Raw genomic sequence first — 18,045 nt, forward strand, 5'->3', positions numbered from 1 at the left:
TTTCAGCACTGTGTTCTGGTCCAACTGGACTCTGTCAACCTGTGACATAACAACAGCATCAGAAATGCAGAGAGGAGAGAATCTGTCACAGCCTGTCCCCAGAAGGAGTCTGCCTTCCTTGACCAACTGTGGAGATAGCTGTTGAAAGGCAGTGGGGTCCTCAGGTACCCACAAAGAAAGGGAACTGACACTGGGACCCAGGGAAATAAGAGCAGCTGTGCAGGATGGGAGTTGCTCATGAACTCCATCCCCTTCCCTCTTTTCGCAATGTGGAGAAGGAAGATACTAATTTTCTATTGCTGGTAACAAATTACCACAGATTTAATGAATTTAGTGACTTAAAAGCCCACCTACAATTCTGCAAGTCAGAAGTCTAAGCTGGACCCCACTGAGTCAAATGCAAGGCATCAGCAGGGCTGCGTTCTTTTTTATCTTGTTTATTTTTTATTTGTTTTTATTAACATTATTGTTGTACTAGAAGTACACTGTGACATTTACAAAAGTGTTTATAATATATCTTAGTTATTAATTCACTCCTCAATTATTCTCTTTTATTCCCCCTCCCCCATTCTTAGAATAGTTTCAACAGGTCTCATTCTTCCATTTCATACATGAGTACATGATTTTTCCACCATATTCACCCTCCTGCACCCTTTCCTTACATCCTCCCCACTCCTACTGGTACTAACCCCCAAACAGGATCTATTTTACCTTCCTGTCCTCCGCTTTTGAAAAAAACGACATTTCATTTGTCTAAGATAGCTACAGGGAGTTTCATTATGACATGTCCATGTATATATGTATTATATCCCAAATTGGTTCATTCCCACCATTTTTCTCCCTTTTTTGTGGTACTAGAGTTTGAACTTAGGGCCTCATAATTCCTAGGCAGGCATGCTACCACTTGAGCCATTCCACCAGTCCCATTTTTCTCTTTTCTGTCTTTTACCCCTTCTTATGGTGACTTCATCAGATTTAAAATTTCTCTGTTCATTCTTGTATAGGAAGTACATCAACCATATTCACCTTTTTACTTCCTTCTTTTACCCTCCTTCCCCATTAGCACCCTTCCCTTATTATGGCCTGTTTTTCATTCTTGTCCTTAGTTGGTTACCTCTAAAGGAGAATGTCTTCTTGCCTTTTCCAGCTTCTGGAGGCTGCCTGAATCCCTTGGCTCATGCTCCTTTTCCATCTCCAAAGCCTGCAGTGTCTTTCTCACATAGGGTCCACTCTGACATTGACCCTCCTGCCTCCCACTTTTAGTTACATTGGGCCCACCCAGATCATCTGACATAATCTCATCTTAAACTCAGCTGTTGTCAGTTTTAATTTTCACCTTGCCATGCAACATAGCTTATTTACAAGTTTTAGGGATTAGGGTGTGGACATCTTAGAAGGTGAAATGACATTATTCTGCCTGCCATAGGGGAAATGAACAATTTTTCTTCCAATGATAGCTGAGAGGATCCCCAGGCATGATAAATAGGCCCCTTCTTTGCTGGCAGAACACAGGGACCTTGTCTTTTTTTGCTCACTCTTATAACTCCAGCCCTTATCAATGTGCCTTACGCCCATCGGGTGCTCAGAACCTGGTGGTTGGTACTTTGTGATACCAGTACTCATTTCCTGAGTTGTGCCAGGCACTGTGCTAGGTGCCTTATTTGCTTTTATCTCATTTCATTCTTGTAACTATGCCAAGCAGGTATTGATGTCTGCATTGTAAAGATAATAAAGTCTAACAGATGCTGGTGGCTCACACCTGTAATCCTAGCTACTTGGGAGGCTGAGATTGGGAGGATCATGGTTTGAGACCAACCCTGAACAAAAAAATTCATGAGAGCCCCATCTCAACAGAAAAAAAGCTGAGCATGGTGGTATGCATCTATCATCCCAGTGATGGCAGGAGTGTGAAACAGGAGGGTCACAGTCCAGGATAGTGAGACCCTATCCCCAAAATAACCAAAGCAAAAAGGCTGGAGGCATGGCTCAAGTGGTAGAGGGCATGCCTACCAAGCACAAAGCCCTGAGTTCAAACCCCAGTACTACCAAAAAAAAAAAGACAATGAAGCTGAATCTTAAGGAAGTAAGGAGAATAGACAGACAGACACTGCAGCCTAAAACAATGGAGCATGGATCCTAGCCCCGATATGTGTGACACAAAAGTCCTTTAGTGTCTCCTGCACCAGCCTGAGAGACCTCACCTTAAGAAAGCAATTTGTAGTTTACTAATCAATGATCTCACCCTCCAGCCTTTATACATGATCTCTCTATGCTACCAGTCCTAGGGTCACACTGTCCCCACAAAATACATTTACCACCTCAGGCATTCACTCATGCTGATTCTCGGGTCTAGCATAGGACACACCCCTCCAGCCCCAACACTTCTGTCAGGGGTCAGCGAACTGCAACTTATAGCCAAATCCAACAAACCACCAGTTTTTGTACAGCTCCAGTGAACAATGTGTTGATATTTTAAATGGTTGGAAAAAATCTAAAGAATGCTACTTCATGATATATAAAAATTATGAGAAATTGAAATCTAGCGTCCATAAACTGAGCCCCTGTGATCATCCATTTACTCGTTGTCTGCGCTGCCTTCCTGTCACGAAAGTAAAGATGAATTGTTACAAAAGAGACCAGATGGCCTCGCAGCCTAAAATGTTTTCTAACTTCTCATCTGTTCAGCAATTATTGATCACTTAAGTCTTCCCTTGTCTCATCACTTCTGCCCCTGTGAAGTTTTGGTCTTTTTTCTTTGTGTCTGAAAAATGACATTTTGACTCATAATATTTTTCCACTTTGGTTATTGAAAGATATATTTGTGAAGGGAGGATAATAGGTACAAAATTATTTTTTAAAGTTAGAGATGGACTGGAGATGTGGCTCAAACGGTAGAGCACCTGCTTTGCAAGCTCAAAGCCCTGAGTTCAAACCCCAGTCCCACCAAAAAAAAATATACAGGAAAGTTAGGGACAGGCACACTTTCTTCTCAATTAACTTCTCATTCTCCTTCAGGCTCTGCTATGTAGCCTGTGGCTACATTGCTCACTGTTGAACACTTGTTTGTGGAATTAATGAGGGAAATACGAAAACCAACTTGCAAAGGCTAAGCAAGTGGGCTTCACTGTTTCCCAGCTCAGATTTCTATCTGAGTCTTAATATGATCTAAATTCCCAGTCTTGAGCCCATGTCATTAGGCCCATGGTAGTACAGTAGCCACTAATTAAATCTTAAATTCCTTCTTTCACTGTCCTCAGCTGGAGAAAGGCCAACATTATCAGTCCAAGGGGGTTCTTACCCTCTGTGGGAAAATTGTTGGCTGTTTCTCTCATTGGGCAAAATTATTGGATGTGTCTTCTGTATAGTAAAAATGACTGCCTGCATCTCAATCATGAGCCTTTTCTCTCCGGGGGCAAAACTGTTGCCTGCATATCTCTGTAGGAAAATTGCCATCTGCCTCACTCTGTAGGAAGATTGCCAGTTGTGTCCCCATTATGTGGAAATTGTCAACCATGTCTCCAAACGGAAAAGCATGCCAGCTGTGCTTCTCCATAGAAGAAGTGTCAGCAGAAGTGAGCAATTTAAAATCCTGGGCACGATTCTGAGTCCATTCCTTTTTCATCTCAAACAGATATCCACATCCCCCTCACTGGTTTTCTTTGCTCTCCCTCTCATTGGCCCAAGTCATCAAAGCCAGAGTGATGGTGACATGGAAGTGAAAGACACTTAGGCCGAGGAGGTATATTTGAAGTGATACCCAAGACAACTTATTGGGTGTCCATGTTATAGTCCAGACAGAAGACCTCAAAATCAACACAAAATGGGTAGCTCTGAGGATCTGTCTAAATGGAAACCACTTTAGGCTTTTGCACTCCTTTCACACCAAGCTTACCTTAAGCAGCAGCTATGTCTGCATTACTGCTGCCTTCCCTGGGCATATGCACTTTGCCAAGTATGTAACATGAAAGCTGTCATCTGTCACAACTGCCCTGAAAAATAAGTACTACAATTATCTCCCTTTTATAGATCAGGGAAATGAAGCTTAGAAGGAGATCTTGTTCCAGGCTTCAAAACTTACAAGCAGCAGAGCTGGGATTCCTATCAGGCCTGCTAAGCTTAGCACCTATACTCTTGGCCACCACAGCAGTGGAGCAGAGCGTGAAAGCCATCAGGATCAGCTCTAGTGCCCTTGGGGCCTCTCCTTTGATCTCTCAACACAAGCATGAGCTCGTAAGCAGTGTCAGCACCAGTGACAGGTCCAGAGAAAAAGCTGCACCCAGGACAGCCCTTACCTCCAGTTGACCTAGCTCCTCCTCTCTGTCCCCATAGTCCGTGATCAGCTCACTGCACACTCCCCTTCTGCTCTTTCCCCAGAGGCAGTGAATATAGCTTCAGGTTTCTCTGAAGTCTTCATTTTTCTTAACTCTTCCTCTCTCTTATTTGTGATTGCAAAGTTTTCTCCCAATTCTAGGTCCTTATTCATTTTTCCAGTTACCTGAGCCATCTCTGGAGCTCACACAAGATCCTTACAGCTCTGTGGAGGTTTGTGCCTATCTATACTTGTTATAACACAAAACAAGACAGCTTTCACATCTGTTGGGGGGGACACAAGGCAGCCTGTAGTGTTTAAAGGGAAGTGGCTGCTTTTGACTCTAGCATCATAAACCAAAGTATAGTGTGAGGAACCCTGTATAGAGACACTGGCTGCAAGTGAGTTTCCAAATAGAATGGAACGGGGAGACAGGTATCAAGTCAGATTTTGAAGTTGTATTAAAGCAATGGTTCTCAACCAGGGACACTCATACCCCCCACCAGGGACATTCTACAGTATTTGGAGACATTTTTGGTTGCTATAGCTGGGTAAATGAGGTGAGATGGGACAGATTTGGTGTAGTTGCTCCAAATCCTATAATTCCTCCAATAATAGGCCAACTGCACTGTCAAGACTCCAAACCTAATGGAAGCTCCCCAAACCCATTGACCTCAGAATCTGAAAGACAAGACATGTCACAGGTAGGGTATTCCAATGAAGTCACTTTGGAAAGGATTAGGAAAGGGAAAGCAAAAACCCATGGTTTTCATCATCTAAGAGCAGGAAGGAGCCTGGTCAACAGTTCTTATACCCTTGTATTACAGGAAAGTAAGTAGGCCAAGGGAGTAGACAGTGGCCCAAAGCCACTCAAATGAAAGACAGAACAGAGGTTAAGAACATGGGCTGGAGGCAGACTGAGTTCAAATACCAGCTCTGTTCTTAAGTTGACTGTTTAGAACAATTTGTAGAAAATAATCATACCTATGAATGCTGAATGATTCAATATGTACAAAGTACACCACAAAAGAAGACCATAAATGATAGGTGTTAAGAGCCAGCTAACTTGTGCCCAGTCTGAATTCCAACCCAGTGTCCCTGGATTCCAGGCGTGATGTTCTTTCCAGTATTCCATAGCAAACACAGGAAAAGGTGAAAAGGAGCAGAGGCAGGGAGATGGGAACATACCGAGTACATCTGGGACATGAGGGCTGTGGTATGAACAGAGCAAGGATAGGCCTAGATGTGGAGTCAGTGCAGCAGCAAGGTGGGAAGAGGTGAGCACCATCTCTACTGCTGACTTGCTGTGTGATCCTGAGCAGCTCACTGGTCTGTCTCCTTATCTCTTAATGAGAACAATGTGAGTAGTCTGCTCATAAATTTGACCATTATATGGGATTATGTATAAAAGCTTAAAGATCAAGAAATGGTAGCCAATGCCATTATTGTTATTGTTATTATTATCAGCATCTTAGAAACTCCCCTCTCTGTTGGTGAATCTGACATACCCCATTGACCAAATCGGGGCTACCAGAATTCTCACCCAGACCACTTCCTCAGAGATTAAAACTTGCTTGTCACTCATAGTCCCCTTCCCTTTTTTCTTTGAGGTCTTTATTTTTTGAAAGCTTGTTGGAAACCCTGCAGGTCAACAGGACCTCTAGTGCCAAGCTGGGGGTCTCCAGGAGAAATGCTTGACTGTGTCAGGTTCTCTCACTCAGGCACAGATACTGTTGTACCACAGCAGACTTTGAGCATCTCAGACATTGGAGCATGCGTGAGAAGGGTGTGGAACACATACTAAGGTTTCCATTGCATCCACATTGATTCACAACTGTAGCTAACTTTTTATCTCAGACTCCTATATGTCTTCAACATTCTTATTAGTATGTGTTAGTTGTGCAGGGGGTTCCATTGTGACATTTTCGTATATACTTACAAAGTACCTTGGTTAGGTTCATCCTCACCATCGTTCACCTTTATCCCCCTCCTCCCTACTTAAAATTACCGACAGTTTTCATTGTTCTCTTTTCATACAAGTATGTAAAGTACATCAACCATATTCACCCTCCCTCTCCTACTAGTACCCTCCCCCTAACAGGGCCTGTCTTACATTCCTGCCCTTCATTATTTAAGTGTATGTTCATTGTTCAGAGGGGTTTTGCCATGGTATGTCACCTGTGAATATACTGTACTTTAATCAGATTAACCCCTCTATGACTGTCTCTTACCCTCCCCCCATCCCCGTCATTCAACAGCTTTCATTGCTTTTCCTTATACATTCTGCCTACACAGATACAGTGTATCTCAGTATTATTCACTATCATTTTCTTTCTCTCTCCTTCCTCCCCCAGTCTCATCAGACAGTCTCACTACTGCAAACGTGTTCTATAAATATATATATGTATATACATGATCACGTTTGTATAAGTAAATTTGTGTGGTTGTTTAACACTTCACTCCTCTCATCCTGTGAGCTCCCTGTGGGTAGGACTGGATCTGTCTTGTTTGTTATTGTACATTTGATACAGGAGCTAACATGTATTCAGCTCACGAATACTTTTGACATATATTATTGTGCTGTATAATGTACAGTACATACTTACAAATGTATGTACATTACACATATAATGATGGTACATAATGTACTGTGTAGTGCACAAATGCGTGTACATAAGAGACCCTTAAATGATTGCTCAGCAAGGTCTTGTATCTGGTATGAGGCAGAAATGCATCATGATTAAGAACTAAGACTTTGAAGCCAGGCAGACCTGAGTTCAAAACTCAGCTCTACCTCAGTCTACCATTGTGTCCCTGGAAAACCTCAATGTGAAGCCAGATGTGATGACACATATCTGAAATCCCAGCACTGGGGAGGCTAAGTTAGGAGTATCAAGAGTTTGAGGCCATCTTGGGGCACATAACAAGATCCTGTCTCAAAAAAAAAATCAAAGGAAAAATTACTTATGCCTTAGTTCCCCACAGATATAAAACAAGGAATCATTGTTCCTGCTTCACAGACTGTTGCAAGGAGATAAAACAGGCAAATCACTGAAGCTGGAATATTATATGCTTTGCATTAAATATTAATACTGTTAAACATCGCTGCTGAATGAAAAGAATTCATGAAGTTGACATTAAGACTTGAATTTGCATAGAGGTCATGAACTGCAAAGTACTATGCTGTTTGTTATCTGAGTACTGCCCTCTGTGTCCTACACCAGGCAAGCACCACAAGCAGTGGTGGGCTGAATCTCCTTCCATTTCACCCTTGTCTTGTGGGTTACCTACCGTCTTGAAGCTTTGCAATATTGCTACTCTGACCTCATAGCCAAGAATTTGGAAAATAGATTCCTAGGTATAACACTAAAACTGAAAAGCATCACTAAATAAATTTGAACTAGAAACAGAAAACACTGTAAGGATCTTTGTAAATATTCTTTGTCTTTTAATAGTGCAAAGCATCACTAAATAAATTTGAACTAGAAACAGAAAACACTGTAAGGATCTTTGTAAATATTCTTTGTCTTTTAATAGTGCACAAGCTCTGTACTCCTCAGTCTTAAATTTGCAGGAGTTTTTTTTTTTCATATTGCAGTTTGAACTGAGGGCCTCACACTCACTACCCATGTGCTCTACCACTTGAACCATGCCCTCTGCCCATTTTTTAGTTGTTTTCCAGATAGGATCTCATTATTGTGCCAGAGCCAGGCCTCAGACTGGGATCCTCTTATCTACATCTCCCACATAGCTGGGATCAGAGGCATGTACCACAGGCAAGCTTATTCGTTGAGGTAGAAATGATATATGATTGACCAACACAAAGCAGTACATGTTAGTGAGAAAAACAGTGACCAGAATTCCTTGAAGACCTACTATGTTCCCAACTCAAATGCCAACCAGTATGAATCCCCATTTTGCAGCTAGGAAGACTGAGTAAAGCAGAAATTAAATCATCCACAGCTAGCCAACGGCAGGGGCAGGAAGGTACTGACTGTGGCACACAGTTTGCTAAGCCTCCCTCCTTACTGCCTCCATAGGTGCATGCAGAGGAGGTGAAAACCTCAGGGCTCCTATTTCTGCCCCTTCTAACATGCCTTATGTGGAGCTAATGAGATTGCTGGGAGGTGAAACTAATGTGAAAATTTTCTTCCTGCCTAGTTCTCAACTACAAGGACACCAGTGAAACCAGGGCCCTTCTCTGATGCTTGACTGAAGCCATGAGGCTAGGGCACAGGCTGTAACAGTGGGTCAGACTCTGATGAGCCCCGATTTTCTGTTTCAATGGTTTTTTTCATTGCCAAGTTCAATTCTGATTGATTGGGTTTTTTGTTGTCCTGTTAAAGGGCTCTGAAAACTAACGTTTAGGTTTGGCTCCTGGTTAACTGAACAAGACTTGAGAGGGAATGTATGTGCTCAGGCTCTCCTCATGGATTTACTTCCTGCCTGTGCAAGTGCACTGAGCAGGCAGAAAAGCAGCAGCCTTGGGAGCCAAGTAAACTCAGCCCTCTGCAGATAGTGTTTGGTTCAGTATGGCAAGAAGAGAGCCCAAAACTATATGATAATTGAATATCAGCAGCAAATGTATATGTTCAACCCAATACGTGCTAAGCTCCCAGAAGGCAAAGAATTCATTACTTTACCTGGCTTTGGGTCTAGTCAAGCAACAAATGTTTATTGAACATTTGTGTTGATATTGTGGGTACAAAGAGGAGTGAAACCAAAATCATGCCCTCAAGAGTCTCGCGTCCTAGTTAAAGAAATAAGATAGACTCATGAATTGTTAAATAACAATGTGAGAAATTATCTCATTGTAAGGGAATACCTGAGAAAATACTAAATAAATGCCAGACCAAGTTGATAGGGCTTCACAAGGGGAAAAAAAGACATTTAGGAGTGAAATATATGATAGCAGTGGATGAGGTATATATATCAAGAAGAAATCAGATCAGTGCAGGAGAGTAGGCAATGCATAGAAATGAGAAACATCAAAATATAGTCCATACAATCTAAATCAAAGTGGAAGAGTTAGGTGAAGTTTATGATGGGCTTTCACTATATTCAAGAGCCATGCCTTTTATTCTGTAAGTGGAAGTCAACTGCAGCTAGTAAGAAAGATAGTAAGATAGAGCAAGTAGACAATATTCGCAGAAGACACCATAGCCACTATTTATACATAAGGACACCTGAGGCTCACAGAAGTACTTCAACCAAAGTCACTCAGTGAATGAAGGGAAGTCTGACCTTAGACCCAAGGCTGTTTGGCAGCAAAGTCCATTATTAAATACCACAATCAAAGAGGAATGAAAACACATGTCTATACAAAAATCAGTACATGAAATCATAGCAATATTATTCATAACAGCCTTTTTAAGAGCAGGATTTCTGTTTCACTCTTCGTTGTACCCAGAGTCTTACACACAATCTAAATGTTTATCAGCTGATAAATAAACAAATATGGTGGATCTATGCAATGGAACATTACCCTACCATAAAAGAACATGCTTCAACATGGATGATCCTTGAAAATATTGTTCTAAGTGAAAGAAACCAGGCACAAGTGGCCACATACTCTATGATCCCATCTGTGTGAAATTTTAAGAATGAGAACCAGAAAACAGATTAGTTTGGGCTTTGGGCTGCAGGAGTAGAGAATGGAGAGTAACCGCTAATGGGTATAATGGGTTCTTTTGCAGGGAGGGTTAGTGAAAACATTCTGAATTTAGATGGTGGAGATGGTTACATAGATAGATGGGGATAGTAAAAACCACTTGTACACTTTAAATGCATATATTTTAGGTAATGTGAATAATATGTCAATAAATTTTTTGAAAATGTTTAAGCATCTAAGATGACTCCAGGCTTGGGTTTGTGCAGTGACATCAGAGACCAGGGGAAATGTGAAACAGGGTTAGCCATGTTGATCAGGAGCTTGAAAACAGTCAGTGTCAGATCTGTGCATGGGACAGGTCCCATGCCAGTCCCTCCATGAGAAAAACAGAAAGAAATCCATTTTTTCTGTTGCCAGGGAGTTGACATTCTCTGTCAGCAACTTATTCATGCTCTTCAGGCACCAGCTTTACTTAATTAAATACTAAATTAGCTATTAGATTTCGGGCTGACCCAAACAAATTAGTCTGTTGACGAGGCTGGCCTAAATTCATCTTTTGCTTTTGTTCTGCAGTTTTTGAAGAGCCGGAAGATCCAAGCAACAGATCATTTTTCTCTGAAATTATCTCTTCAATTTCGGATGTGAAGTTCAGCCACAGTGGGAGGTATATCATGACCAGGGACTATCTGACCGTGAAAGTCTGGGATCTCAACATGGAAAACCGCCCCATTGAGACTTACCAGGTACAGAATGGCATCCATCCATAGGTATACAGAGTGCTCCCTTTGTGGACTCTTGATAAGCCTCTGCCTGCAAAGGTTCACAGTGCAGAAGAATAAAAGAAAGTGCATATTGATATATTCTGAACATGCCAGAGGATTTAAGATAAGGGTGCACACTGAGAGGCTAGAATTCAATTTAACCCATACAGATTGAAAACTTAAGGATACTATAGATAGAGTGAGCAAGGTAAGCATGGCCCTGCTCTCATGGAGCTATCTGGTGGAGATAATAAGGAATTGAGTGTGCAGTTATACAAGGGGGAACTGAGACCATGGGCGCACATGACAGGGAGGCCAGTCAGGTGAGAGTGGTGAAGAAGTAAATCTTAAGCTAAGTCCTGATTGCCATAACCTAGTCAGAAAAAGCATGCACTTAGAACAATAATATAAGTAAAGGCTTGGAGTCAGCAGAAATGTAGAAAGATCACCCTAAACATGGAACAGAAAGTTCCATGAAGGCAGAAAGTTTAGCCTGGAGGTGCAGGTAAGGGCCTGATGATACAAACTCTGGTAAGGTAGGTTATTTTTGTCTTTGGATTGGGTACAATGGAGAGACATAAAAAGACTTTACACAAGGAAGACATTGTGAGCTTTTTGTGTTTATGATGTATTTAACTTTACAGTTTGACAAAAAGACTGAAGGGTAGGACGTGGTGATGATTTGGGCTGCAGTGATGGCAGGAAAGGGAGGATGGAGAGTCAGGGAGATTTGCTTTCTTATTGACTGTGAAGGGAAGATAAATCAAGAACACTATGGGGAGATTTTTGGATTTAAGCACTGGGTGGATGGTGGAACAAACACTGGCAAAGGGAACAAAGGAGAAGCATTACTTAAGTATGGTTTTGTTAAAAGACGACAACTAGACTTTGAGATGGAGAGGATTCAGAGATGCCAAGGATGCAATGAAAGTAAACATCAGTGAAAGCAAAGATAGACTGATATTATTTTTAAGATATTTTGGATTAGATAAAAAGAAGTAAGGCAGGGAAAATCTGGACAGAAATATTTGACGTGCTTTTTTTTTCATGAGATAACTTACATATCATAATACTCACCATTTCAAAGTACATAAACCCATGGGTGTTAGTACGTTCACAAAGCTGTAGAACCATTATCACTACCTAACTCCAGAACATTTTCTTCACTGACTAACATTTTTTAAAGAACATTCAGGATGTGCTGGGAAGGAGAAACATGTGAGGAGACAGGAACAGTTTTAAAATTATTTCAATATCCTAGCAAAGTGTATATACCTTAGATGAGGGTATTAGTCATGGAGGTGAACAGATTCTTGATGTATTTCCATGGTGAAAAACCATTAGGATCTGAGGACAAATTTGATGTGTGATACAAAAGGAAAAGAACTACTAAGGATCATTCCAACGTTTAATGTCTTGAGTTATTAGAAAAGTGGAGTTGCCATTTTATTTAGAAGAAAAAAATGAGAGTCTAGGTTTGGACATAAGCCAATTAAATATCCAAAGGGAGGTGGCAAGTAGACAGCTCACTGCAAGTCTGTGTGTCGAGGCTAGAGATATGATACTCATAAGTGCATAGTGAGTTTTAATGCCACAGAACTAGAAGCTGTCCCTTAGGCAATGCATATAAGTGGAAAAAAGATCAGGAACTGGGGTCCCAGTGTTTTCAGGTTGAGAATAGGAAGGAGATTTAGTAAGAGAGATTGTCAAAATGTGGCCAGTGAGGTATGAGGGAAACTGAGAGGAGAGTCCAGAAGCCAAGTGAGAGAAATGTCTCAAGGTGGAAGAAGTCACTAACTGCCAATACTATTGCTAAATTTAGTACAAAAGTAACCTTAATGGAAAAGTAAGCAGAGTAGAGGAGTATCTGATTGGAGTGGGTTCTAGAGACTGTGAAGAAAGAATGTGAACGTAACAGGACAGATAATTCTTTTAACAGATTTTGTTGTGAATGAAAACAGAAATAGGTTGGTAGCTGGGATGGGATACAGGCTGAAGGAAGTTATAGCATGCTTTAAGCTAACAGGAATAAACAGTGGAGAAAAGACAACAAAAAGAACTGAGTTCTTGAGGAAAGTGAGAGGGGATGGAGTCCACTGAGGAATTGGGAAGATGGATAATTCTCTGTCCATGAAAAAGAGTGCTGTGAGTAGCTCCAAATGCAGTGTATAAGTTTTGTGATGGGAACATGTATATGTTCTCTTACTGCTTTTATTTTCTCAGTAAAATAAGAAGTAAGGTCATCTGCTGAATGAGGAGAAAAATGTGAAATTCTCAACAGAGGGAAATGTTGTAGGGCTGCTCAGGGATCTGCTTGAGGATAATATTGATTGAAAGTAAGATTAATCCACATGACTGTTTCTTCTCAGACACATTCACCTGTTTGGTCCATTTAAATAAAGGGCAGAGTTAGATTTGACCAGTGATGAGGTTCTACCAAGGGAATACCATGGAAAAAGAGAGAAAGGGAAATTTGTTAAACATACATGCTAAGAGATTAGAATTGTAATGATGGATTGCCAAATCTAAGGTAGTTGAAAAGGGAAATAATGAACAGGGGAAAATAGTCAGGTCAATGAATTTGAAGAATTGATAGCATCAAGATACTAGAGGGAATGAATTAAAAAGATAAGTAGCAATAGAAAGACTTTCTCAGGAGTTACAGCCATAGTAATGATGAGATTCATTATATCGCCAAGAAAGCAAAGGACAAAATGCATTGAATATGATGAGATCAAGTAACTAAGAGACCAGAACACTAAAATCACTAAGAATAATGAATGAAAGAGAGCTGGCAACACTAAAGGTGCTTCAAGGAATGAAGATGAGGATTCACAGAACTTTTGATGACTGTAAGAAGGATGTGCAGCAGGAAGGTTAGTTTGAATGTGTGACTTCAAAGAAGCTGAGGACATGAGACAGGAACAGTTGCAAGGACCCCACCTGTCCCATCATGGTCCATGGACTGAAATCAAACATCCAGCCACACCTGCTACCTTCAAGAGTAGCAGTGTCATCAGAGAGGCTAAGGACACTGTATAAGTTCCAGGGGAAAGTGAATAATAAATAAAAATAAATAAATAAATAAGTTACAGGGGGCAGTGGAAAAGAGCTTGGGAGCCAGAATTCAAGGCCACATATGTCACTGAACTGGGGGTCAAATAGCATCTCCTGTATACTAGATTCTTATTATCCCTGAATCCTGCCTAGACTTCAGCTTAACTCCACAGCAACTGCCCCAAGCTCTCACTCAGTGAGGGTCCAGGGTCAATACTGGTGTCCTTTTCCAACTGCATGAGACAACCCCTATAGCATCACATCCTTCAGTGACTACAAAAGAGAAAGAAGGGAACTGGAACACGAGTGGTCTGGTGTTTACAATGGGTAGCCTGCTGAACAGTCTTGCTTAGAAAAGAGTAGATTTAGGACACATGGTGGCAAGAGCAATTAGTACTTTCATTTTAGGGAAAGGATTTTAGAGCAAAGCTAGTTTTAGAATGCAGCTAGCTAGCTGTGACATAAAGTAAACAGCATTTTTAAGTTCCTGCTTCTGAAGCCATGTTCTCCTGGTGGTACACTTGGACGTCATCACCTTTATACGACTGAGAAATAGATATCATAGCATATGAACTGAAATGAAATTCCACATTTTATTTTAACTTAGAATGGTATGTCTCAGAGCAAGTTAAGTTTATGTACTATGTAAGTTTATATACTGTATCAGAGATGGCAGTATACTATATAAAATAATAAATTCTGATTTGGTGAGTGTCTAGAAAAGAGTTGAAAAAGATTTGAGATCCAGTGGGAAAGAGGCTGGCTAAGGAGGAAGACTGTGTGCATTTTATACATGCATTAACAGAGCTCAGACATGTCTCCATGAAAGAAGCTGTAGGCTTTATTAACTATTTCAACTTTTTCTAGAGAATACGCTTGGCAAACTATGACAGGACAAATCCAGTTCCTCCTCCCCTCCCCCACATCTGTTTCTGTAAATAATGTTTGAAACACAGCCATGTCCAGTTATTTACAAAGAGTCTATGGCTACCATGTTTCATGCCATATGGGCAGAGTTTAGTAGCTGTGAGCCAGTGGCCGGCAAATCCTCAAACATTGAGTGCAGATTGAGTATCCCTAATCCAAAAATCCAAATGCTTCAAAACTTTGCGAGCACCAACATGAGATGACAAGTAGAAAACTCTGCACCTAATCTCACATACTTTCATGCACAAAATTATTTAAAATATTATAAGTCACCTTTAAGCTATGTAAAAGGTATACATGAAACACAAATGCATATTGTGTTTTAACTTGGGCCCATTCCCAACATATCTCATTATGTCTATGCAAATATTCCTAAATCTGAAATACTGATCTCAACAATTTTGAATTAGAGATACTTGTTTGTGGCCTTTTACTGGAAACATTTTTGTCAACTCCTAAAATGTAAGACTAACTCAGAAGTTTATTCTTGCTAGGCCTTAAGAGTAGTCCACTACTCTTAAGAGAACCACTGTGTTGGAGCCTCAGTCCAGGGCCAGGAAGCCCACACAAGCTCATAGTTACACCAAGAAAGAAGGAACGAACAGGATGAATTTTAAGTTCTCTCTTGGTCTGTGCTTTCCATGTTGCGCATATATATCTTATTCTCATTTCTGGTGGAGAAAAGTCCTCTGGTTTAACATTTATTTTTAGCATCAGAGCATAAATACAACATATCTTCATAGATGTTCTTTTGCTTTAAATGATCTCAATGGAAGGCAAGTAGGAGCTCCTCAGATCTCAAGCACTAAGGAAGAAAACTAATGGTTCAGATTCAACTTTCTTATTGAATTCTTCACAACTTCTACTTTTTGAGAACCAGGAGTCTTCAGCACTGTGGTTCCTGTTAATGGACCCACACAGTTTTTTGTTGTTGCTGTTGTTGTTTTGAGGGGGGGAGGTACTGGGGTTTGAACTCAGGGCCTTACACTTGCTAGGCGGGTACTCTACCACTTGAGCCACCCCATCAGTTCTGTTTTGTGCTGTATATTTTCAAGATAGGGTGTCATGAACTATTTGCCTGGACTGGCTTTGAATAGCAATTCTCCTGATCTCTGCCTCATAAGTAGTTAGATTACAGGCGTGAGCCACTGGTGCCTGGCTCAAAGCACACACGTTTTGACACCTATTACTCATTTGTGGTGTTTCTGTAAGACAAAGTCCAAAGATGAACAGTGACAGCCTGGGAAAGGTTCATAAAGAAGGGGCAGGTGGATCAGGTGCTGTAAAGATGCCCTACCCTGTTTATAGAACTTTCCTGCTCTGCCCACTAGGGGATGTCAGTGAGTTAATTTACAATAGGGATACTGTTGTGAGGGCAGGACCCAGGTCTCACCCTTGCATCCCCAAATGGGATTCCACTAGGGGATGTCAGTGAGTTAATTTACAATAGGGATACTGTTGTGAGGGCAGGACCCAGGTCTCACCCTTGCATCCCCAAATGCCAAAATCCCTGGCACAGTTACCTTGACAGGGTGTAGAACTGTTTGAAAATGAGAGTTAAAGGTGGGGAAGTTAATTTGTAGAGATAGAACTGCTTACCCAGGCCAAATAACTCAGGGGCCTTGTCAAATACCCAAAACATCAGTGGAGCATAGGATAAATCTGACCTCATTCCTTTGCCAGTACTAAGCAGACAACTGAGACCTCTAAGCTCAGCATCCAACAGAACTCTGGGGGTCGAGGAGCCCAGGCTGCACGTAAAGGGAGACTAAGCCAGCACTCTTAACTAAACAGAGCTGAACAGTGCCCTTGGTACATCCCTTCTACTAGTTCTTTCTCCCTTCTGTTGGCCTCACTTGAGTTTATTATCTCAGCTGCTGTCTGGGACTGAGCCTCTTTCCCTACATAAGGTGAGGGAATGAGGCAGGAGGCAGATTGCTATGATAGTTTAGAATGTGTGCTTCAGAACCTGAATGCCAGGTTTCAGTTCCCAAACTGTCATTTTCTCACCTCTGTGATCTTGAACAAATCAAGTCACATTCCTGTGCTTTTTATTACATCAAAGCGAAGATGACAGCACCTACATCCGAAGATGATTTTAGAGACAAAATGAGATTTTATAAATGAAGCACCTGCCCAATAATAACCAGCTAGCATATTGAAGGTACCCATTATTACTCCCACTTTCTACTAGAGGGTTTAGGAACGAATACTCTCAAAAAAATGCACTCATGTTACTATACCACCCGAGCCTTACTTATCTGCTTATTTGCATCTACATCTGAATTGCTGAGTGTAGCTGGAGAAAAGCAGCCAACTGTGTGGCCAGTCTCATTAGACAAATATCTTACCCCTCCCCTTACCCCCCTCACTCTCATACAATAACCCTACTATTTCTTTCACTGGAAAATAGAAAAGAAAGAGAATTGGCACATGTTGCAGGGCTACATCTTTCTCCTCAAGATCTATAACAGCTCCACTTGCAGAGTGAACTGGTCATCAGCTCTCTTGCCACCCATCTGTCTGCCATATTCCTTCCAGGAGTCCTACCTCTGGACCTTTGCATATGATATTCCCTAAAACCTTTCCCTAAATAGCATTGCAGCTCATTCATTCCCTGAAGGCTTCTGCTCCAATGCTACCTTAGCAGGTGAAGCCTTGACTACTCTCCCTGTATAAAATCATAGATCCCAGATCTCCTAATCCTGGTTTCCATACTTTCATGCCCTATCATTTATTCCTACCTCAAACGTCTCACGTACTGGTTACATAGTCTTTCCCCCCCAGTGTTGGGATAAAGTATCAAAAGTGCATTTGGTTTACAGCAAATCCCAAGCATGTAACAGGCATTCAGTAAATATTTGTTCGAGGGGGAGAAGGAAAATGAGTTATAGGAGGGGTGAATAATACCAAAATCCATTGTGTCTATGTATGAAGTGGCATGAGGAAACCCACTGAAAGCTGTTGAAAAACTGGGGAGAGAGGGGATGGGGAAATAAGAGAGGGTTAATCTGATCAGAGTACAGTATATGCATATGTGAAATATCATGGTGAAACTCTTCCATAACAATTAATATACACTAATAAAAAAGAGAGAAATAAATATTTGCTGAACAAAAGTCGGATAAATGGTGTCATCTAATGCCTGTGAGCAAGTTAGCTTAGAAAACAGCCCTGCTCTATGCCACTGTCCTCACAAGCATGCTTCTTCATTCCACACTGTCACATAAGAAGCTCACCAACCGTCTTATGTCCCACACCTAGGAAAGGCCAAGCCTGAATTCAGTCCAAGACCACCTGTTTGGAGACACAGGTACACCGAGAGCATGAATGGCTCACATCACAAAGGGTGGTGTTTCAAGGAATACTCACCTTTTCAG

At 41.3% G+C, this 18,045-nt stretch overlaps 1 protein-coding gene across 10 annotated transcripts in view; it reads left to right on the top strand.

The window, feature by feature from the left end:
• Ppp2r2b (protein phosphatase 2 regulatory subunit Bbeta) overlaps positions 1–18,045 on the top strand; it is a 425,683-nt gene that overhangs the window by 404,336 nt on the left and 3,302 nt on the right. For all 10 annotated transcript variants that reach the window (XM_074076719.1, XM_074076717.1, XM_074076721.1 and 7 more), the window contains one exon: positions 10,494–10,663. In XM_074076719.1, coding sequence (XP_073932820.1) covers positions 10,494–10,663 — 170 coding nt within the window. The remainder of the gene's footprint in view (positions 1–10,493; positions 10,664–18,045) is intronic.

The sequence above is a fragment of the Castor canadensis genome, chromosome 6, assembly GCF_047511655.1.
Source record: "Castor canadensis chromosome 6, mCasCan1.hap1v2, whole genome shotgun sequence".
In the NCBI taxonomy this organism is placed as follows: domain Eukaryota; kingdom Metazoa; phylum Chordata; class Mammalia; order Rodentia; family Castoridae; genus Castor; species Castor canadensis.